This window comes from Hyperoodon ampullatus (genome assembly GCF_949752795.1).
Source record: "Hyperoodon ampullatus genome assembly, chromosome: 13".
NCBI classification, from domain to species: domain Eukaryota; kingdom Metazoa; phylum Chordata; class Mammalia; order Artiodactyla; family Ziphiidae; genus Hyperoodon; species Hyperoodon ampullatus.
Window position 1 is genome coordinate 18,679,889 of NC_136926.1, and position 19,535 is coordinate 18,699,423.

The following is a 19,535-nucleotide window of genomic DNA, read 5'->3' on the forward strand; positions in this document are numbered from 1 at the left end:
CCTCCTAACAACCCCACCAAGTAGGTTCTATTAAAATCTCCAGGGGCTTCCCTGGTGGTGCAGTGGTTGAGAATCTGCCTGCCAATGCAGGGAACACGGGTTCGAGCCCTGGTCCGGGAAGATCCCACATGCTGCGGAACAACTAAGCCCATGTGCCACAACTACTGAAGCCTGCATGCCTATACCCTGTGCTCCGCAACAAGAGAACCCACCGCAATGAGAGGCCTGTGCACTGCAACAAAGAGTAGCCCCTGCTCGCCACAACAAAGAGTAGCCCCTGCTCGCCACAACTAGAGAAAGCCCATGCACAGCAACGAAGACCCAACACCACCAAAAATAAAAACAAATAATCAATTTAAGAAAAGATGACTTGCTAGAAAGTTGTGTTACATGTGCATAAAGCATAATGTATTAAAAAAAATCTCCACAGAAGAGGAAAGCCCAGAGAAGTAAAATGACTTGGCCAAGGTCACACAACTGGTTTGTGACCAGACAGGATGTCAGGCAGATCTGTGTGGATCTAAGGTCTGTGTCTTAGGCTGGACACTTCTGCCTCAGACTTGAGTCCATCAAGATGGGACCATTACTATCCCACACTGTGATCAGCACTCCACATTGTGTTGGTTTCACTACCCACTTGGGCACATGGCCTTGACTCCAGCTGGGGTAGTTAGGAAGGAAGCATAACTGGTATTTACACCTTTGAAAAGATGCTCCACGTTACTTGGTAATGAAAGAAATGCAAATTAAAACTCCAATCAGAAAACATTTTTTTCCACCCATCAGATTGACAAAGCATGAAAAATACAATACACAGTGATGGTAAGTATATGGGGAAACAGACACTCTTGGGCATCCCTGTGGGAGAGTAAATGGGTGCCATCTTCACCCTGGGCAATTTGGACTATTTACAAAAATGACAAATCTACATACTCTGTGACCTACATATTTATCACACACATAAGAATAAAGATATTTATTGCAGCATTGTTGCTAATAATAAAAGACTAGAAGCATCTAAATACCTAGAAAAATTATAGTAATCCCATATAGTGGAGTACTATGTGCTATGAAAATAATGCACCAGCTCTTGTGTACTAATAAGGGAGATTCTAAGATGTGTTTTTAAGGGAAAACAGTAAGGTGCAGGGCAATGGAAGAGAATGCTATTATGTGTGTGAGAATAAGATTAAGTGTTTATAACTATAGAGTTAATTAAGAAACTGGGGACACTACTGGCCTCTGGTAAGGGAACTGTGTGACTGAGGCCACCTTTTGTCCTTTGAGAATTTTGTGCCATGTGTATGCATTATTATTCAAAAAATAATTTAAAATTTTAAACTTGAAAAGCATCATTAAAACACAGGGGAAAGACAGCATCAAAATTGATATTCCTTCTGGTAAAAAATACTCATTAGAAGCTCATGAAAAGTGAAAAAGCAGGCCACCTAATAGGATAAATATGATTCCAAATTTGTCAGAAGACGTCTATGTATGTGTCCCTGCATCAAAAAATGGCTGGAAAACTATATCCCCAAAATGGTAACTCTGGTTATCTCTTTGTGGTAGATTAGTAGTACGTTTTATTTTCTTCTGAATGCTTTTCTATGTTATCTGAGTTTCTACCATGATCATTTATTTCTTTCATAATTAGAAACATTTTTAAGAGATGACTATATAAGTCTATCTTTCTTTATGCAGTAGTTCTGAATTGTTGCAGCCTTTTGTAACTCAAACCCTCCTTTTCTGATTGATCTCCAATCTCCAGAGATCCTAAAATCAGCTTTTAAGCTTTCTTTACCTCTCAGATCCTCACAATAAACCCACATTTAAGCCTTCTTGGGAGCTCTTCAATATAAATCCTTTATAAAAATAATTGATTTGCAATAAGTAATTGTGGGAATTATTACCTAATTTATATGGTTGATCAGTTCATATTTCATATATATTCATTTTCTTAAATCAGCAAGCCCATGCAAGTTTCCAAGAACTTGGATATGTTTTTTTGCATGTCTCCTCCGATTTGATGTTACTTTTTATGTTGTCAAACAGTGACTGGATTCCTTTTTTATTTTCCAGTAAGAATGGCATTAGCTTAAAAGTCACTTCCTCCTGTTCAGACAGAAGCCCTGTAAAACTTTAGCCCATTGCTTCCCAGAATATCTGATCATAACATCTTAAAAGTCACAATTAGGGGCTTCCCTGGTGGCGCAGTGGTTGGGAGTCCGCCTGCCGCTGCAGGGGACACGGGTTCATGCCCTGGTCTGGGAGGATCCCACATGTTGCGGAGCGGCTGGGCCCGTGAGCCATGGCCGCTGAGCCTGTGCGTCCGGAGCCTGTGCTCCACAACAGGAGAGGCCACAACAGTGAGAGGCCCGCGTACCGCAAAAAAAAAAAAAAAAAAAAAAAAAAAAGTCACAATTATTTCTTTTTCTAATCAGGAAGGACCTTAACTGAAGAGGCTATAAGAGGCCAGCTTATCTGACTCAGTGAGGAAACTGAGGCCCAGAAGAGTTAATTGATAACAGAATTAACTTCTGCCATCAATTAAACTAGTCACCCCATTTCCTGGCAGAGACCCTTGTGTTTTTTCTCTACTGTCTTTTCTGAGAGTTTCAAACATGGGGAACAATACAGAAGGGAAGCTGAGTGTAGTAGCCAGCCTCCAAGATATGCCCCAAAGACCCCCTTATATCCTGGATTCGTATCCCACATCAAATAAGGCTGACATGTGTAACCAAAAGATTATTGTGATAAGGACAGTATGTAAATTTCAAGGCCAGGTCATAAAAGACATTCTCACATCAACTTTGCTTTCTCTTGGTCCACTTACTTTGGGAGAAGCCACTGACCATGTTATCTGTGAAGATGCTCAGGAGAGGATCTTCTCATGGAGAGGTCTACTTGTCAAAGAACTGAGGCCTCCTGCCAACAGTCGTCACCAGCTTACCAACCATGTGAGTCCGCCATCTTGAAAGTGGACCTTCCTGTCTCATTCGAGTCTTCATATGAGACTGCAGCCCTGGCTGATATCTGACTGCAACCTCATGACAGACCCTGAGCTACAACCACCCAGGTAACCTGCTTTTGGATTCCCGACCTACAGAAACTGTGCATGATAATAATTGTTAATATTTTTCAAAGATGCTAAGTTTTGGGGTAATTTGTTATGCAGCTATAGATAACTAAGACACTAGGAGCAATGTTCCTCAAAATGTGGGCCTTACACCACTTAGCTCAAAAATCCCCTGACTTCCTGGTTAAAAGTGTAGGTTCCTGGCTCCATCCCAGCCAAATGGATCAGAATGTATCAGTGTGATGCCCATAAATCTGCATTTTGACAAGCTTCAGCTATTTGGATAGCATCCTAAATTTTTTTGGCCATATCCAGAGGTCACCTTTACTATTTAATTTAATTTTCTTTTTGTCTGCAGAAGTCACTTTATTTTTTTTCATTTTATTTTTTTATTGGTGTATAATTGCTTTACAATGTTGTGTTAGTTTCTGCTGTACAATGAAGTAAATCAGCTATATGTATACATATATCCCCTCCCTCTTGGACCTCCCTCACATTGCCCCCATCCCACCCATCTAGGTCATCACAGAGCACCGAGCTGAGCTTCCTGTGCTTTATAGCAGTTTCCCACTAGCTATCTATTTTACACATGGTAGTGTATATATGTCCATCCTAATCTCCCAATTTGTTTAATTAGTTTAGTTTAGTTTTTTTATCTATATCACATAAATATTTTAAAATTTCTTTTGGTTTTAGACTTTTCACATTTGGAAAAAGACATATTTTTCTAATATACATAAAAATAAGTATCTGTATTTGATCATTTAAGTAGGCTAAATGTTTATCCCATGTATCACCTAAAGTCATCTCCTTTACACTCAGAAGTAAACACTCTATACTTGGTAAACACTGAGACAGAGGAATAGAGATCATTTGGAAATGATGAGAGTTGTAGCACCCCACATGTTCTCTGGAAGTGGACCAGTTCTAAGCGCTGGCGTCTGTAGCATCTCCTTCCATTCTCACCACACTCTTGGACAGCAGGCAGGGTAATGTATGATTACTGCCACTTTACAGATGAGAACACTGAGCCACATACAGGTGGAGAGACCGGTCTAAGGTCACAATGCTTGAATGCAAGCCCTGTCTCCTGTCTTCCTGCTCAAACCTTTTTGCAAGATACACTATTCCTCCGTGGCCAAATAACCCATAGAGATCTAGAGAAAGGGAAGGACACCTAAAAATATAGAGGGCATACTATTGTGAACGAATGCTATGAAACACACAAATTTACTGGAAATGGATCATAGACCTAAGTGTAAAAGCGAAAACGATAAAACTCTCTGAGGAGTTTTTTCATAGGAGAAAAATCTTTGCAACCTTGGGGTAAACAAAGATTTCTTATGTCACAAAAAGCACAAATCATAAAAGAAAAACAATCTGATAACCTCAATCTTATCAAAATTTAAATTTTTCCTCTTTGAAAGATACTGTTAAGAAAATGAAAAAGTATGCCACAAATTTCAGAAAAATCTATAATACATATATCTAACAAAGACCTGTATCCATAACGTGTAAAGAACTCTTACAATTTAGTAAGAGGACACACAATTCCCCTCAAACTGTCAAGAAATTTGGACAGACACTGAACAAAAAAGAGATATAAATGGCCGATAGGCACATGAAAATATGGTCAACATAATTTGTCATGAGAGAAACAAAAATTAACACCACAATGCCATACCACTATACACCTATTAGAATGGTGACAGTTAAAGAAACTATCAATACTGTGTGTTAGTGAGGATTTGGAGCAACTGGAATTCTCATACATAACTGATGGGAATGTAAAATAATACATACACTTTGGAAAGCTGGCAGTTTCCTATAAAGATAAACATAATCTTACCTCAATGATCCAGCCATTTCACTCTTCCATATTTATTTATCCAAGAGAAATGAAAATGAAAATCTACACAAAGACTTGTACATGAATGTTCACAGCTACTTCATTCATAATAACTCCAAATTTGGAAAATCCAAAATGGTCATTAATTGATGAATAGGTAAATAAAATGTGGCATATCCATACAATAGAATATTACTCAGTGATAAGGATGCACTACTAAAACAACACAGTAACACTTATGAATCTCAAAGCCATGCTGAGTGAAATAAGTTGAGACACCAAAGAATATGTACTTTATGCTTCTGTTTATATAAATTCTAGAAAATGCAAATTAATCTATAGTAATAAAAGCAGCTTAGTGGCTGTCTGGAGCCAGAGATGAACTTTTGGGGTGATGGAAACATTCTATATCTTGATTGCGGTGTTGTTACACTTTTTCTTTTCAAGGGCATATGGGCTATTTATGTATCTTCTTTGAAGAAATGTCTATTCATATCCTTTGCCCAAGTTTAAATTGGGTTATTTGTCTTTTACTGAGTTGTAAGAGTTCTTTACATATTTTGAATGTAAATCTCTTATTAGTTATATGATTTTCAAATATTTCTCTCATTTGGTGGGTTGTCTTTTCACTTTCTCAATGGTATCATTTGCAGCATAAAAGCATTTAACTTGGATATGGTCCAATATATCTGTTTTTTGTTTTTTCTTTTGTCCCTTATGCTTTTTGATGTCATGTCTATGAAACCACTGCCTAATTCCAAGTCATAAAGACTTATTCCTATGAGTCTTATAGTTTGATCTAAGAGTTGTATAGTTTGAAATCTTGCACTTAAAAGTATTCAAAACCTTTTAGGCATCTCTGTTGAATCCGGCTTACGGTTTGTATGGAGTTGAGTAACCAACTGTCAAGGTTTGCTTGGGGCCCAGCACTTTCCAGGACATGGAACTTTCAGTGCTATAACTCAAGTCCTGAGCAAACCAGGGTGAGTTGGATCCATTACCAATAGACCTCCAACTTGCCAACCCTGATATAAATTACTATCCCTACTCTCTATGGCTTAAAATAGATACTGAATCTCCTCACTTGAATGAAAGACGTTTGTTTTCAGTTTACCAATCATTTATTGAGTGCTCAAAATGCAAAGCCCTGGGGTTGAGTGTAGCTAGGAATATAAAATTCCAATTTCAGTGCCCATAAATAAATTTTATTGTTCCAGGCCTTTGGGGTACATCAAGCTCCTTTGTGGAGCTTAAATGCTAAAGGGGGGGCAGACATTCTAGTGGAAGGGGGATGGGAGAGCCATTAAACAAGATGAAGAGGATTTTGAAGGCAGGGATTTGGTTTTATTAATCTTTGATTCCCCAGAACTGTAGAAATCACTCACTAATGCTTGTTGAATGAACGAATGAGTAGCTTTCTCCTACTCAACGTACATTTTTTTTTCTTGATTCATTTCACAAGACCTCAGCTCTGTGGGACTTCCCTGGCGGTCCAGTGGGTAAGACTCCGTGCTTCCAATGCTGGGGGCCTGGATTCCATCCCTGGTCAGGGAAGTAGATCCCGCATGCATGCCGTAACTAAGAGTCCGCATGCCACAACTAAGAAGTCTGTATGCTGCAACTAAGACCCGGCGCAGCCAAAATAAATAAATATGTAAAATAAAATAAAAGACCTCAGCTCTGTGATGACAGTGTCATTTCTAACTTGTTCTCTGTCATATGCCCGGTGACTCTTACAGTGCCTGGCACACAGTAGGTGCTCAGTAAACAATGCTTCAATGCATGAGTACGTATAAAATTTTTTCATTCTCTGCATTTGTTATAGCAGCCTGGGTTGCAAGAATATTATACCAGTAACAACCTTAATGAATCCCTACAAATAAACATTTAGAGAGGCGTCGTCAAGCAAAGAGTGCTCATTGGTACCTAGACAGCCATTTCACAGGCTGGTGTGCCCCACAGGCATCCCAGTAAAACACCACCAGCCACAGACAGCCTGTAAATTCTGCTAACCAGAAGGGCTCTCCCCGCCCCCTCTCCCCGCGCAGCTAGCTCTGCCCTCCACCTCCTCCTCTCCGCCCACTGTCGCCGCGGTCTCCTGGCGGCGGCGGCTTTGTCTCTTGGGCTGGTCCCTGGCGGCTCCCTCCCCGGAACAGCTGCCACCGAGGGAGGAAGCGGCGCGGTCCAGAGCCCTAGTGCTGAAGCCCCCGAGCCCTCGTCATCCACCACCACCATGTAAGGGCCATGAAAAGGGCTCGTCCTGGCGCAGCGCGGACATGGAGGAGGACTTATTCCAGCTAAGGCAGCTGCCGTGAGTATCCTGGGGGCGAGTGAGACGCAGACAGGTTTTCCTTTAAAAAAGGAAAACCTGCAGAGGGGCGTCTCAGCGTGGCTTCCTGAATTTAAAGGGAACTGTTTCAGAGGAGAGAATTAGGCCTGGAGGAGACAAGCCATTTTCCTACCCCATCAGCTCAGCATCTGTATCTCTGACTCAGTTCGATTTTTCAGATCCGTCGGAATCTTATGGGGACCTACCCATGCTATGTTTCCCCTTATAATGGCTCTCCATCCTAAAGGGATTTTGAGGTCTGTGTTTTAAGAAAGCATTAGCTGCTGTTTTGAAATGCGGACTGAATTGATGAGTCTATGCAATGACATCGGTCCTTTCCAGTCCTTCTCCTATGCTGTGAAATTCCTAATTTTCCTGCAAGGTCTTTTAGAAGGGAATGATACTGATGTTGCAAACTGGTTTCTAAAAAGCTGGGATTCCTTCCTAGAGAGGAGGCTTCAGCAAAGTCTTGTTGTTTATGAAGTGTGTGAATGAGAGGGCTGTGCATCGTTGCTGAAACCTCTTGCCTTCTTCTGAATGAACGGCTTTTGTAACAGCTAGCTAGAGTGAGACTCACTGTCAACGGCTATCCTTGGGAACTCAGGAATACACTGCTTAGAGGATTGGAATTTTTCAGGGATGCCAAATTTGCTCTGAAAATCTTGGGGGAATACAATCAAGCAGTGGCAAGTAGAGGGAGCTTGTAAAGGGGCTTACAAATTTCTCCTACCACAAGCTGATGGTGATTTGTTAAGCAAATTCCAAGAGTATGAGATGGGGCATTAAAAAGAACATTAATGAGGGTTTTGTTTTAATTTTTAGAAGTACTAGCCATTTGGATGGTAAAACTAGACACCACTTGGAATTGTTGGAAAGGATACATTGTTGTTAGTATGTGTGTATTTTCTTGACTTAAATGTTTTTTTCTCTCTAAGCCACTGAGGAATTCTCCCAAGTGACTTTTAGCCTGACTGATACAGCTCTCTGAAGCTATAAGTACTGAAGGGTATTGTAGTGTCTGCTTCTCAATCAGTATAAAATTAATTTTCATTAATAAAATTTTTACTTTTAAGCTTTTATTAATTGATCCTCAAATAGCATATCTTATGTAACACAGCATTATTTCACAAATGCTAAAGGACACTCAGTTATAATATCCAAAGCCCATCTATGAATACATAAAAATGTACATATCTGAGTGCAGATATCTCAAGGAAAACACCATGTTCATTGAAAATAAATATCATGTTTAAAAACGAACCTATTATCTCTAAATAAAAAATAATTCAGAAACTAAAATATGAAATTTGGTACTCAGAATAAGAATACATATTGGAACTGCAGTTTTACTGGGATAAATTTTCAAATGCTGTCAGAGCATGTGAACTTTGCAAATTATTCAAAGATTCATGTGTATTTAATCTAATATATAGACATGACACTAGAATGATAATTCCTTCCTTAATTTAAAAAAGTAAAATTAATAAGAGGTTTTTACTTAAACTTTAAATTAATTTAGTTTTTATACTAATATATAATATAATGTACTAATATAATATATAGATAGGGAAAATAAGGTTCAAAAAGAAGCACAAAACTAAAAGTAAGTCTCTCTCTTCCCAAACCCCAGTGTTAAGTTTCTTGATAATTTTTCTGATTTTTATACACGTAAATACATATAATATCTATTAGAGAGGCCAGATTGTGTGCTGGTTAAGAGCACTGACTCTTGAGAAGACAGACTTGGCTTCAAATCCTGACTGTGCTACTTCCTGGCTGTGTGACTTCGAGCAAGTGACTTAACCTTTCTGAGACTCAGTTTCCTTAGCCATAAAATGGGAATCATAATAGTACTTGATTCAGAGGGTTATGGGGAAGATCAAATGAGATAATCTGTGCTAATGAAGATCAAATGAGATAATCTGTGCTAATGCCTGGCAGATACAAAGAAGTCACACACATGAACTATTATTATTCTGACATCTGAAAAAGAATTTATAAAAACAAAGTCTGTAGACTCCTTATGCTGGACTCCCCCAAAATGTAATCTGCAAGCCCCAAAGTACATTTGAATGATGTCAAAATTAGCCCTGAAATATGTTAACCTCCATTTATAAAAAAGAATAAAAGAAAAGGAACAGCCATGTGAATCTGAGTGGGTTACACACCACAACATAGGTGTTTTTTAAACCACACCCTATATATATTATTCACAGATTGCTGGCAACAGACTGCCTGAGAGCAATATGGCTTTTTAAAAAATCAGAGTGCCTTGTAGAGGGTGGGCCAGAGTGGACCTTGGAACAGGCTCAGTCCCACAGGAGGCCAAGTGTTAATAGATTATAAGCTGCTAAGTAGTTTAGAGGGTCAGGGGAGGGGGAAGAGGGATGAGGGTGTCTAAGAAATAGTCCTTTCCTGCAGGTAGAGGCACCTGCACACAGCTCTAGGATGGGTCATTTGAGACCACAAACAGCCTCTGCCCTTCACCTGCTGTCCACTCAGGCACAGCACCATGTATAGGAGATTCAGAAAGCTGAGATTTTATATCTAGTTCTGCCTTACTGTGAGATCTTATGCAAGTCAGATTTTCCTGGGTCTCTCCTTTCTAGGATGATTTCTTGAAAGCAAGTTATGCAGACTACATTGATTGATTCATTTGTTCTTTCATTCATTCATTCATTCATTCAGTGATTTTCCTGGGTACCATCCTAGGTCAAGGGATTCTACAACCAAATAAGATACATGGTCTTTGCCCTCAAGGAGCTCACAGTCTAGAGCTTCAATGTCCAATACAGCAGCCACTAGCCACATGTGGCTATTTAAATTTAAATTATGTAATTAGTATGTGAAATAATTTTCATGTATAATACACAATATAAAATTTGACTTATAAGTAAAATAGGTGATGTTTGAAAAATCCGTTCCTTAGTTGCCTCAGCCACGTTTCAGGTGCTCAGTAGCTACATGTGGCTAGTGGCTGCTGTAGTTGCATTGTGACAGCATGGGTCCAAAACATTTCCGGAACTGCAGAAGGTTCTATTGGACAGCACTGGTTCGATGGGAGAAGCGGATGTTGAACACACAATTGCACAATAATTATGAGAATTGTTTTAAGGGCTACAAAGGACAAGTGCATGATGCAACAAGAGTCGTTCTAGACGGCGGAGGGGAGGATCAGAGAAGGCTTCCTTGAGGAGGTGACATTGGAGCTGAACCCCCAGACATATGTAGGAGTCAGCCAGAAAAAGAGATAGGTTGGAGCATTTCAAATAGAGGGAATTGTGTGGGGGAAAAGCTCAAAATCAGGCCACCGGAGCTTCATGAGCAAGTGGCGTGAGGGAAGGATGCAGAGGATGGCAGGGACCTGGCCACATAGGGCCCTGTAGTAAGGACAAGAAATTGGAACTTCATCCTGTGTTTGCTCAATCCACTCTCTCTCCTTTCTTACCAACCCCCCGTCTTTCAAGACTGAGCTTAAGTCCATCACCTCCATGAATCTTCTGACATCTCCTGGGCTTCAGCAGCAGCAGGGGTAAAAGTGTGGACTCTTGAGTCAGGCAGATCTGGGTTCAAACCCCCTGGCTCTGCCACTTACCATCTGGGTGGCCTTGGACTAATGACTTCATCTCCCCAAGGTTGGGTGCTCATCGGTAAAGTTGGGATAATGGCGGTATCTGCGTGGCCTGCATGGCAGGGCTGTTGTGAGAATGAGGGAGGTCACCACTGGGAAGCTCCCAGTCCAGTGGCTGGCTCTATGTAAGGGCTCAACCAGCGGTGCTGGTGTTATTTGTCTTCCTGACTTTGGACTTGTTTCCCTTATCCTCCAGCTTGTTCAGGTAGCAGAGTACCTAGAAGCCATGGTCTCCTTTTCAGAATACTAAGAAATGTCCTAATGCTAGCTCTTGGAAGCACATGTCCAAACTTGAACGCCTGATCTTTCCTGCACTCTGCTCCTCTTTCAGCCTCACCCATACCAGTTGACGGTAACTCTGTCCATCCCTTTGGAGTCAATTTTGACCCCTCTGTCCCTCATATTTCACTTCAATCCATCGGGAGATTCTATTGGTCCTGCCTTTGAGCTACATCTAAACTCCTACCACTTCTCTCCACCTCTACTGCCAGTCCTTGGTTCAAGTCCCCATCATCTCTCACCTGGGTTGATTCCAGTAGTCATCTTTCTGGTCTTCCTGCTCCTGCCCTTGTCTCCCTACAGCCCATTCTCAACACAGCACCAGAGGGATTCTTTAAAAGTCAGGTCACATCCCTCCTCTGTTCAAAACCCTCCAGGGCTCCCATCTGACCTTGTCTCTCCTACTCTCCCACCCCCTCATGCAGCCATTCTGTCTCCTTGTTTTGCCTCAAACACACCAGGTAGGCTTCTGCCCCAGGACCCACTGTTCTCTCTGCCTAGAAAGCTCTTCTGCAAAGTATCTGCTTCACCTTTGTCAAGTCTCAAATGCCACCATCTCACCAAAGCCTACCCTGACCACCTCCTTAAAATTTGCAGCCCTCTCTCACAGCCATTAGGATGGCAACTACCAAAAATAAATAAAAATAACAAGCGTTGGTGAGGATGTGGAGAAATTGGAATTCTTACACACTGACTGTTGGCGAGAGTCACAAATGGTGCAGCCTCCATGGAAAACAGTACGGTGGTTCCTCAAAAAATTAAAAATAGAATTACCATATGACCCAGCAATTCCACTTCTGGGTATATGCCCACAAAAGAATTGAAAGCAGAGTACTGAGGAGATATTTGTACAGCCAGTGTCATAGCAGCATTATTTGCAATAGCCAAAAGGTGGAAGCAACCCAAGTGTCCCTTCATGGATGAGTGGATAAACAAATGTGGTCTATCCATACAGTGGAATATTGTTTAGTCTTAAAAAGGAGGGAAATGCTGACACATGCTACAACATGGATAAACCTTGAGGACATTATGCTAAGTGAAATAAGCCAGACACCAAAGGACAACTGGTGTATGATTCCACTATATGAGGTTCCTAAAGTAATCAAATTCATAGAGACATAAAGTAGAATGGCAGTTGCCAGAGGCTGGGGAAGTGGAGTAGGGGGATCTGTGTAGTGGGTACAGAGTTTCAGTTTTACAAGATGAAAAGAGTTCAGTGGATGGACAGTGGTAATTGTTGTACAACATTGTGAATGTAGTTAATACCACTGAACTGTACTCTTTTAAAAAATGGTTAAAATGATAAATTTTATCTTATGTGTATTTTACCATAATTGAAAAAAATTGCAGCCCGTTTCCTCCATCTTCCAGACCGTGTTCAGCTTTTTCTTTTTTTTCTTTTTTTTTTTTTTTTTTTTGCGGTACGCGGGCCTCTCACTATTGTGGCCTCTCCCGTTGTGGAGCACAGGCTCCGGATGCGCAGGCTCAGTGGCCATGGCTCACGGGCTCAGCCGCTCCGCGGCATGTGGGATCTTCCCAGACCAGGGCACGAACCCGTGTCCCCTGCATCGGCAGGCGGACTCTCAACCACTGCGCCACCAGAGAAGCCCTTTTTCTTTTTTTATATTCTTTTATTTTTTTTATTATTTTTATTTTTTTATTAGTTTCTGCTTTATAACAAAGTGAATCAGTTATACATATACATCTGTTCCCATATCTCTTCCCTCTTGCATCTCCCTCCCTCCCACCCTCCCTATCCCACCCCTCCACGCGGTCACAAAGCACCGAGCTGATCTCCCTGTGCTATGCGACTGCTTCCCACTAGCTATCTACCTTACGTTTGGTAGTGTATATATGTCCATGCCTCTCTCTCGCTTTGTCACAGCTTACCCTCCCCCTCCCCATATCCTCAAGTCCATTCTCAAGTAGGTCTGTGTCTTTATTCCTGTTTTATCCCTAGGTTCTTCATGACATTTTTTTTTCTTAAATTCCATATATATGTGTTAGCATACGGTATTTGTCTTTCTCTTTCTGACTTACTTCACTCTGTATGACAGACTCTAGGTCTATTCACCTCATTACAAATAGCTCAATTTCGTTTCTTTTTATGGCTGAGTAATAGTCCATTGTATATATGTGCCACATCTTCTTTATCCATTCATCGGATTAATCTCCAAAATTTATAAGCAACTCATGCAGCTCAATAGCAAAAAAACAAACAACCCAATCCAAAAACGGGCAGAAGACCTAAATAGACATTTCTTTAAAGAAGATATACAGACGGCCTTTTTCTTTTTTTATAGCACGTATCACCTACTAACATACCATGTAATTTGCTTACTTATTGTTTAGTGTCTGTCTTTACTTACCAGTATGAAAGCTTCACACACGGCGGGGGTCTAATGTATCCCAAGAAGGTGGGGCATTGCCTAGATTCCATCTGATACTGGATTTCAGTATAGACCAGGCCAAAGGATTAAATAAAAACTGTATGAATGAAAAAAATCAGAAAAATCTGTCCATCAGCTTAATCATTCTCCTTGACAGTGGGGGCCACCATTATTAAGTTTTAGCAGCTAAAGCACTGAGTCCCCATGGAAAGATCACACATAACCTTGTTTCATCCTGTTTGCCATTCTGCTTCCCTATCCCCTTCCATTAAATCAGGGAGGTTGAGAGAATGCAGTTTGACTTACTGATTATATGACTACATTCTTGAAATTGTCCCAGGCAAGTTCTTTGTGCCCATAAGGATTCATTCTTGGCTCTAGAGAAGGAACTGGAAGCAGGTTTTGTTTCCTCTAAATGAGGAGACTGCTGCACAGAGACAGGACCAGAGTAGGCGGCTAAGGCACACGTGGGACTTCATGTTGGCTCCCATCCCCCTGAGGCTCATCGGGGCAAAAGGAAAGGATTCCTGGCCAAGGAGGAGAGATGGGAGTTTCATTGTCACCCACCTCAGGCAAAAAGTAGGGAGTTATTGTAATAGCCTAGGAATCTTCAAGGTTAACCCACCACAGGCTTTTAAAAACTCAAGCTCCATACAACTCAGTAACAAAAAACCAAACAACCCAATCCAAATATGGGCAGAAGACCTAAACAGACATTCCTCCAAAGAAGACATACAGATGGCCAATAGGCACATGAAAAGACGCTCAGCATCGCTAATTAGTAGAGAAATGCAAATCAAAACTACAATGAGGGGACTTCCCTGGCAGTCCAGTGGTTAAGACTCCGAGCTTCCAATACAGGGGGCGTGGGTTCGATCCGTGGTCAGGGAACTAAGATCCCACATGCTGAGCAGCAAAATAAATAAATAAAGATAAAGATAATACTAAGTTTCTTAAAACAAAACAAAACAAAACAAAAAAACTACAGTGAGGTATCACTTCACACGGTCAGAATGGCCATCATCAAAAAGTCTACAAATAACAAATGCTGGAGAGGGTGTGGAGAAAAGGGGACCCTCCTACATTGTTGGTAGGACTATACATTGGTGCAACCACTATGGAGAACAATATGGAGGTTCCTTAAAAAACTAAAAATAGAGTTACCATGTGATCCTGCAATCCCACTCCTGGGCATATACACAGAGAAAAACATAATTCGAAAAGATACATGCACCCCAATGTTCATAGCAGCACTATTTACAATAGCCAAGACATGGAAACAACTTAAGTGTCCATCAATAGACGAATGGATAAAGAAGATGTGGTGTATGTATACAAATTGGAATATTACTCAGGCATTAAAAAGGAATGAAATAATGCCATTTGCAGCAACGTGGATGGACCTAGAGATTATCATACTAAGCAAAGTAAGTCAGAAGGAGAAAGACAAATACCATATAATATCACTTACATGTGGAATCTAAAATATGATAGAAATGAACTTATTTGCAAAACAAAAACAGACTCAGAGACATAGAAAACAAACTTACGGTTACCAAAGGGGAAAGGGAGTGGGGGAGGCATAAATTAGGAGTTTGGGATTAGCAGATACACACTACTGTATATGAAATAGATAAACAATGTCCTACTGTAGAGCACAGGGAACTATATCCAATGTCCTGTAATAAACCGTAATGGAAAAAATATGAAAAAGAATATGTATATATATGTATAACTGAATCACTTTGCTGTACACCAGAAACTAACACAACATTGTAAATCATCTATACTTCAATTTAAAAAAAAATAAAAAACAACTTGCAGGCTCAAAGCTGCTCACACTCCACCGTTTCAAACACATGCCAGCCAGCTTCACCTCTAGGGAATATGTGTTTCAGTGACTTAAGAGGAACAGTCTGGAGGCCAAAGAAAGAAAATCTCCTTGCAAAGAGCCCATTGCTTAGGTGGTCTTAGGCCTTAGAGAGGGTTGTTCAAGGGCCTACTGACCCTGACAGTGGCTTTACAGCCCAGCCAAGCTCTTCTCTGGGCTGTCTAAAAGAATAATAGATCTGAATGTGAATCATTATGTGATCTTGGGCAATTCATTGAACTTCCCTGAGACATAAGAGGGTGCCTGGGCCACCTTCAAGGGCATTTTTGGCTTTTTAAAAAAATATTTATTTTATTTTATTTTGGCTGCGCCTGGTCTTAGTTGCAGCACACGGGATCTTCGTTGAGGCATGCTGATTTCTTAGTTGTGGCATGCATGCAGGATCTAGTTCCCCGACCAGGGATCAAACCCAGGCCCCCTGCATTGGGAGCATGGAGTCTTACCCACTGGACCACCAGGGAAGTCCCCATTTTTGGCTTTAAAAGACTGTGATCCTAAGCTCTCTAGATGGATGTGCCTGGTACCATCTGGCTTATGGTGATTATTCTGGTGTCATTATTAAGAGCATCTCTTTCTTAAACATGGGGTTTTTAACCTCAATGCTATTCACATTTTAGACCAGATGACACTTTGTCATGAGGGGCTGTCCTAGACATTATAGGATGTTTAGCAGCACCCCTGGCCTCTACCCACAGGATGTCACAACCACCAACTGCCCCTCCAAGTTGTGACAATCAAAACTGTCTCCAGACATTGCCGGTGTCTCCTGGGAGACTGAATGGCTGCCCCTTGAGAACCACGGCTTGTTGAATGAAGGAGTGAGTAAATAAGTTGCAAAGAAAAACTGCCTGGAAAGTTGTCCCCCAGGCTTTCAGTGCCCCCAATTAGAAGTTACCCATCCCCCCCACTGAGGCCACATCATAGAATGATTAAGTGTGTGGCCTCTCTGCTCAAGTAGACCTGGATTTGAATTCTGACTTTCCTGCTGACTTGGAAGGTAACCTTGGGCAAGTTACTTTTCTTCTCCGGGCCTCAGTTTCATTATCTGTAAAGTGGGGATAGTAATAGCGTCAACCTCACAGGGCATAAGGCTCGTAAAATACTTAGTGGAGCTCCCAGCACGTGGTGAGGGCTTAACAAATTTTAACTATTTATTTGTGTTCATTGCCTTTTGTCTAGAATATAAGCTATTGGTCCATTATCCAGGGAACAAGCTCAATGCTATTCAGGTCAATGGGGGGTGGCAGGAAAATACAAAAAAATAAAATCCACAGAGAACTATATATTCCATTAATTATAGACTTCTAGACGTTCAGGAATGGAAAGGATCTTAAAAGTCATCACTCCAACCCCTTATACCTCATATTCTCAATTCCACGCAAGAGGGGATCCAAGTAGTGGCTTCTAAACATCTGTGGCCATCATCAACATCTTATTAAAATTCAGATTCCTGGGCCCTGCTCACAGAGATGCAAAAGCTTTAGGTCTGGAGAATGGCCAGGAATCGGCATTGTAATTGGTTCCCTAGGGGGTACTCCTGGCCTCAGAGAAGCATCTGCTTCTGGTTAAGATCATGGGTTCTGGGGCTACTCAGGCCAGGAACCTAGGATACTATATACACTCTAGGGAACTTGGGCCAGAGCCTCAGTTTACTTGTCTATAAACTGGGGATATTAATAACACCTCCCTCCTAGGGTTGCTGAAGAGATTATATAAGACATACATATGCTAGGGATTTCCCTGTCGGTCCAGTGGTTATGACTCCATGCTTCCAATGGAGGTGGCGTGGGTTCGATCCCTGGTCGGGGAACTGAGGTCCCACATGCCATGCGGCAGCAGCCAAAAAATAAACAACAACAATGTGATTAAACCAGCCAAGATGACTAAATATAATGCCACAAAAACTCAAAAAAATATATATGCTATCTATATATTTACTGTATATAAGTATATATAGCATTTAGGCTTGCCCTTGGCATGCTGAGGGCTACATATTAAACATCATTACTCCTGAGACCATACACATGGACACCTGCCTTTCCTAGACCTTTCATGAAGGGGAGCCCACTACCATCTAAAGCAGCCTTCTTCATCTCTGGACTTCTCTACCTGAGAAGCCTCCTTATATTTTGTTGAAATCCGTTGCCCTCTTTATATCCAGCAGTTCAAGCTCTATCCTCAGGGTCCAACTTGAACAAGCACCTTCTGTCACATGCCAGAAGTTCAAATATTGGAAGACAGAGGTTCAGCCCCTGAGAAGACTCTAACCAAATCAGATCAGCGAGTCCCCAGGTCTTATACTGAAGGAGGCAAAGCAAGTCCATTTGTCAGTGACCCTGGCAGTTTCTCTGCTCCAGGTCCACAGCATCTAACCCCATTTGTCAGTAGGTTTCAGATTCCAAAGAAGTCCCAGTGTGATGTAGCTGAGTACCTGGGACGGAGCTCAGGGGTGCTGGTCGTCAGTTTTGTTGACTGAGTTCCCCAAACCTGAGGACACTTGTTATAACTCGGCCCTTTGCTGGTTAGCTTTGCAGATGGGCCTCCCTGTGTGACTGTTTTCCTCCACTGATTGGAAGAGTGGGGGGTCAGGGTGGGGAGGTGAATAATAAAAGCTCCAGCACCCCACTGCCCACCCACCCTGCTGTACCCCCTGGTCCAAGCCACCATCACTTCTCACTCAGCTGACCACACGGTCTCCCTGCTTTCTCTCCCCATCTTTGTGTGTTAATCATGCTTTTTTATTTTCTATGTTCTGATGTTTGGACATCTTAGGGCCTCAAAGGTCCTGGAGGGCACTCCCCTCCCAGGGTTAATTAGTAAATAACTCACCTGCCAGTGTACTTTTCGAGTGCAAACCAAGCAATCCAGAGCCATTAATCCACCTGCCCTAATCACTCCAGAGCCAAATACCAGACAACTGGAGACAGTCCCTACGCTCAGAGCCTGGAGAAGTTACTCAGGCTAGCCAATCCTCAACCTGGTGACCCTGCGTCACCTTTTCCTTCCTATGGAAACCACAGTAAAGACTTGCCCACATTTTCCCCTCACTCTTGCCTTGTTATTGACCCTGGTGCTTTCCCATTTGGCTTCCCAGGTGTGGTGTACCCCCTCTTCTTGGAATCTGTGAGTATAACAGAGTCTAGTCTTTTCAAAGGCAGTTGTCTCCTGATCTGTTTGCCTTGCCGCACCTAAATAATAATAAAACCTGTATTTTAGGGACTTCCCTGGCAGTGCAGTGGTTAAGACTGTGCGCTCTAATTCAGGGGGCATGGGTTCGGTCACTGGTCAGGGAACTAAGATCCCACATGCTGCGGGGCCAATAAATAAATAAATAAATAAAAGTGTGACACACACAAAAAATTTTTTTAACTTATATTTTAAAACAGTCTCCCCAATCTATTCCTCCTCTTGTAGAAAAATGTGCCTGAATGATCTTCCCTAAATCAACTCTGATCATCTTCCACTGTGTCACCCCTACTTGAAACCTTTCAATGGCATCCCATTGGTCTTAGGATAACATGAAAAATCCTCCCTGTGGTCTCCAGAGCTCTCTATAATTCAGCCTGTTTCTCTGACCTCTGCTCCTTGGTCCTACCTCTGGGTCTTTGCACTGGCTGTTCTCTCTCCTCCTCCCCTGTCTGTGTGGGACTCTCCTGGTCCTCAGACCTCAGGGAAGTCTGTCCTGACTACTCTTCCCTCCAATCATTCTCTATCTTGGCACCCTGTCTGTTTCCCTCTCAAGATTCATTCATTTGCAAATGTATCACGATTTCTTGTTTACTAGTACAGTAACCGTCTTCCCAGCTAGGGCATCTACTTCAGGAGGGCAGGTGTATTTTATCTCCTATTGTATCCCAGCCTTCAGCACATAGTCAGCACTCAATAAACTTATTAGAATACTGAAGGATGATGGAGCCAGGCTCTTTGAGATGTTCAACTCCTTTAGTCTCCATGGCAACCCCGTGAGATAGGAATTACCATTTCCCTTCTACAAGCAGGAAACTGAGACCCAGAGAAGTAAAGTAACCTAACCTAAACTCATAGCTACTGAATGGGGTGGGCAGGGGATTCACACCCAAATCAGTCTGTT

General features: G+C 41.7%; 1 protein-coding gene across 1 annotated transcript in view; it reads left to right on the plus strand.

Moving 5' to 3' along the window:
* Positions 1-7,201: 7,201 nt before the first annotated feature.
* Positions 7,202-19,535, plus strand: part of SVOP (SV2 related protein) — a gene marked incomplete at both ends in the record, with an annotated part of 83,377 nt that continues 71,043 nt past the window's right edge. Inside the window, one exon of the mRNA XM_079717346.1 lies at positions 7,202-7,236. Coding sequence (XP_079573472.1) covers positions 7,202-7,236 — 35 coding nt within the window. The remainder of the gene's footprint in view (positions 7,237-19,535) is intronic.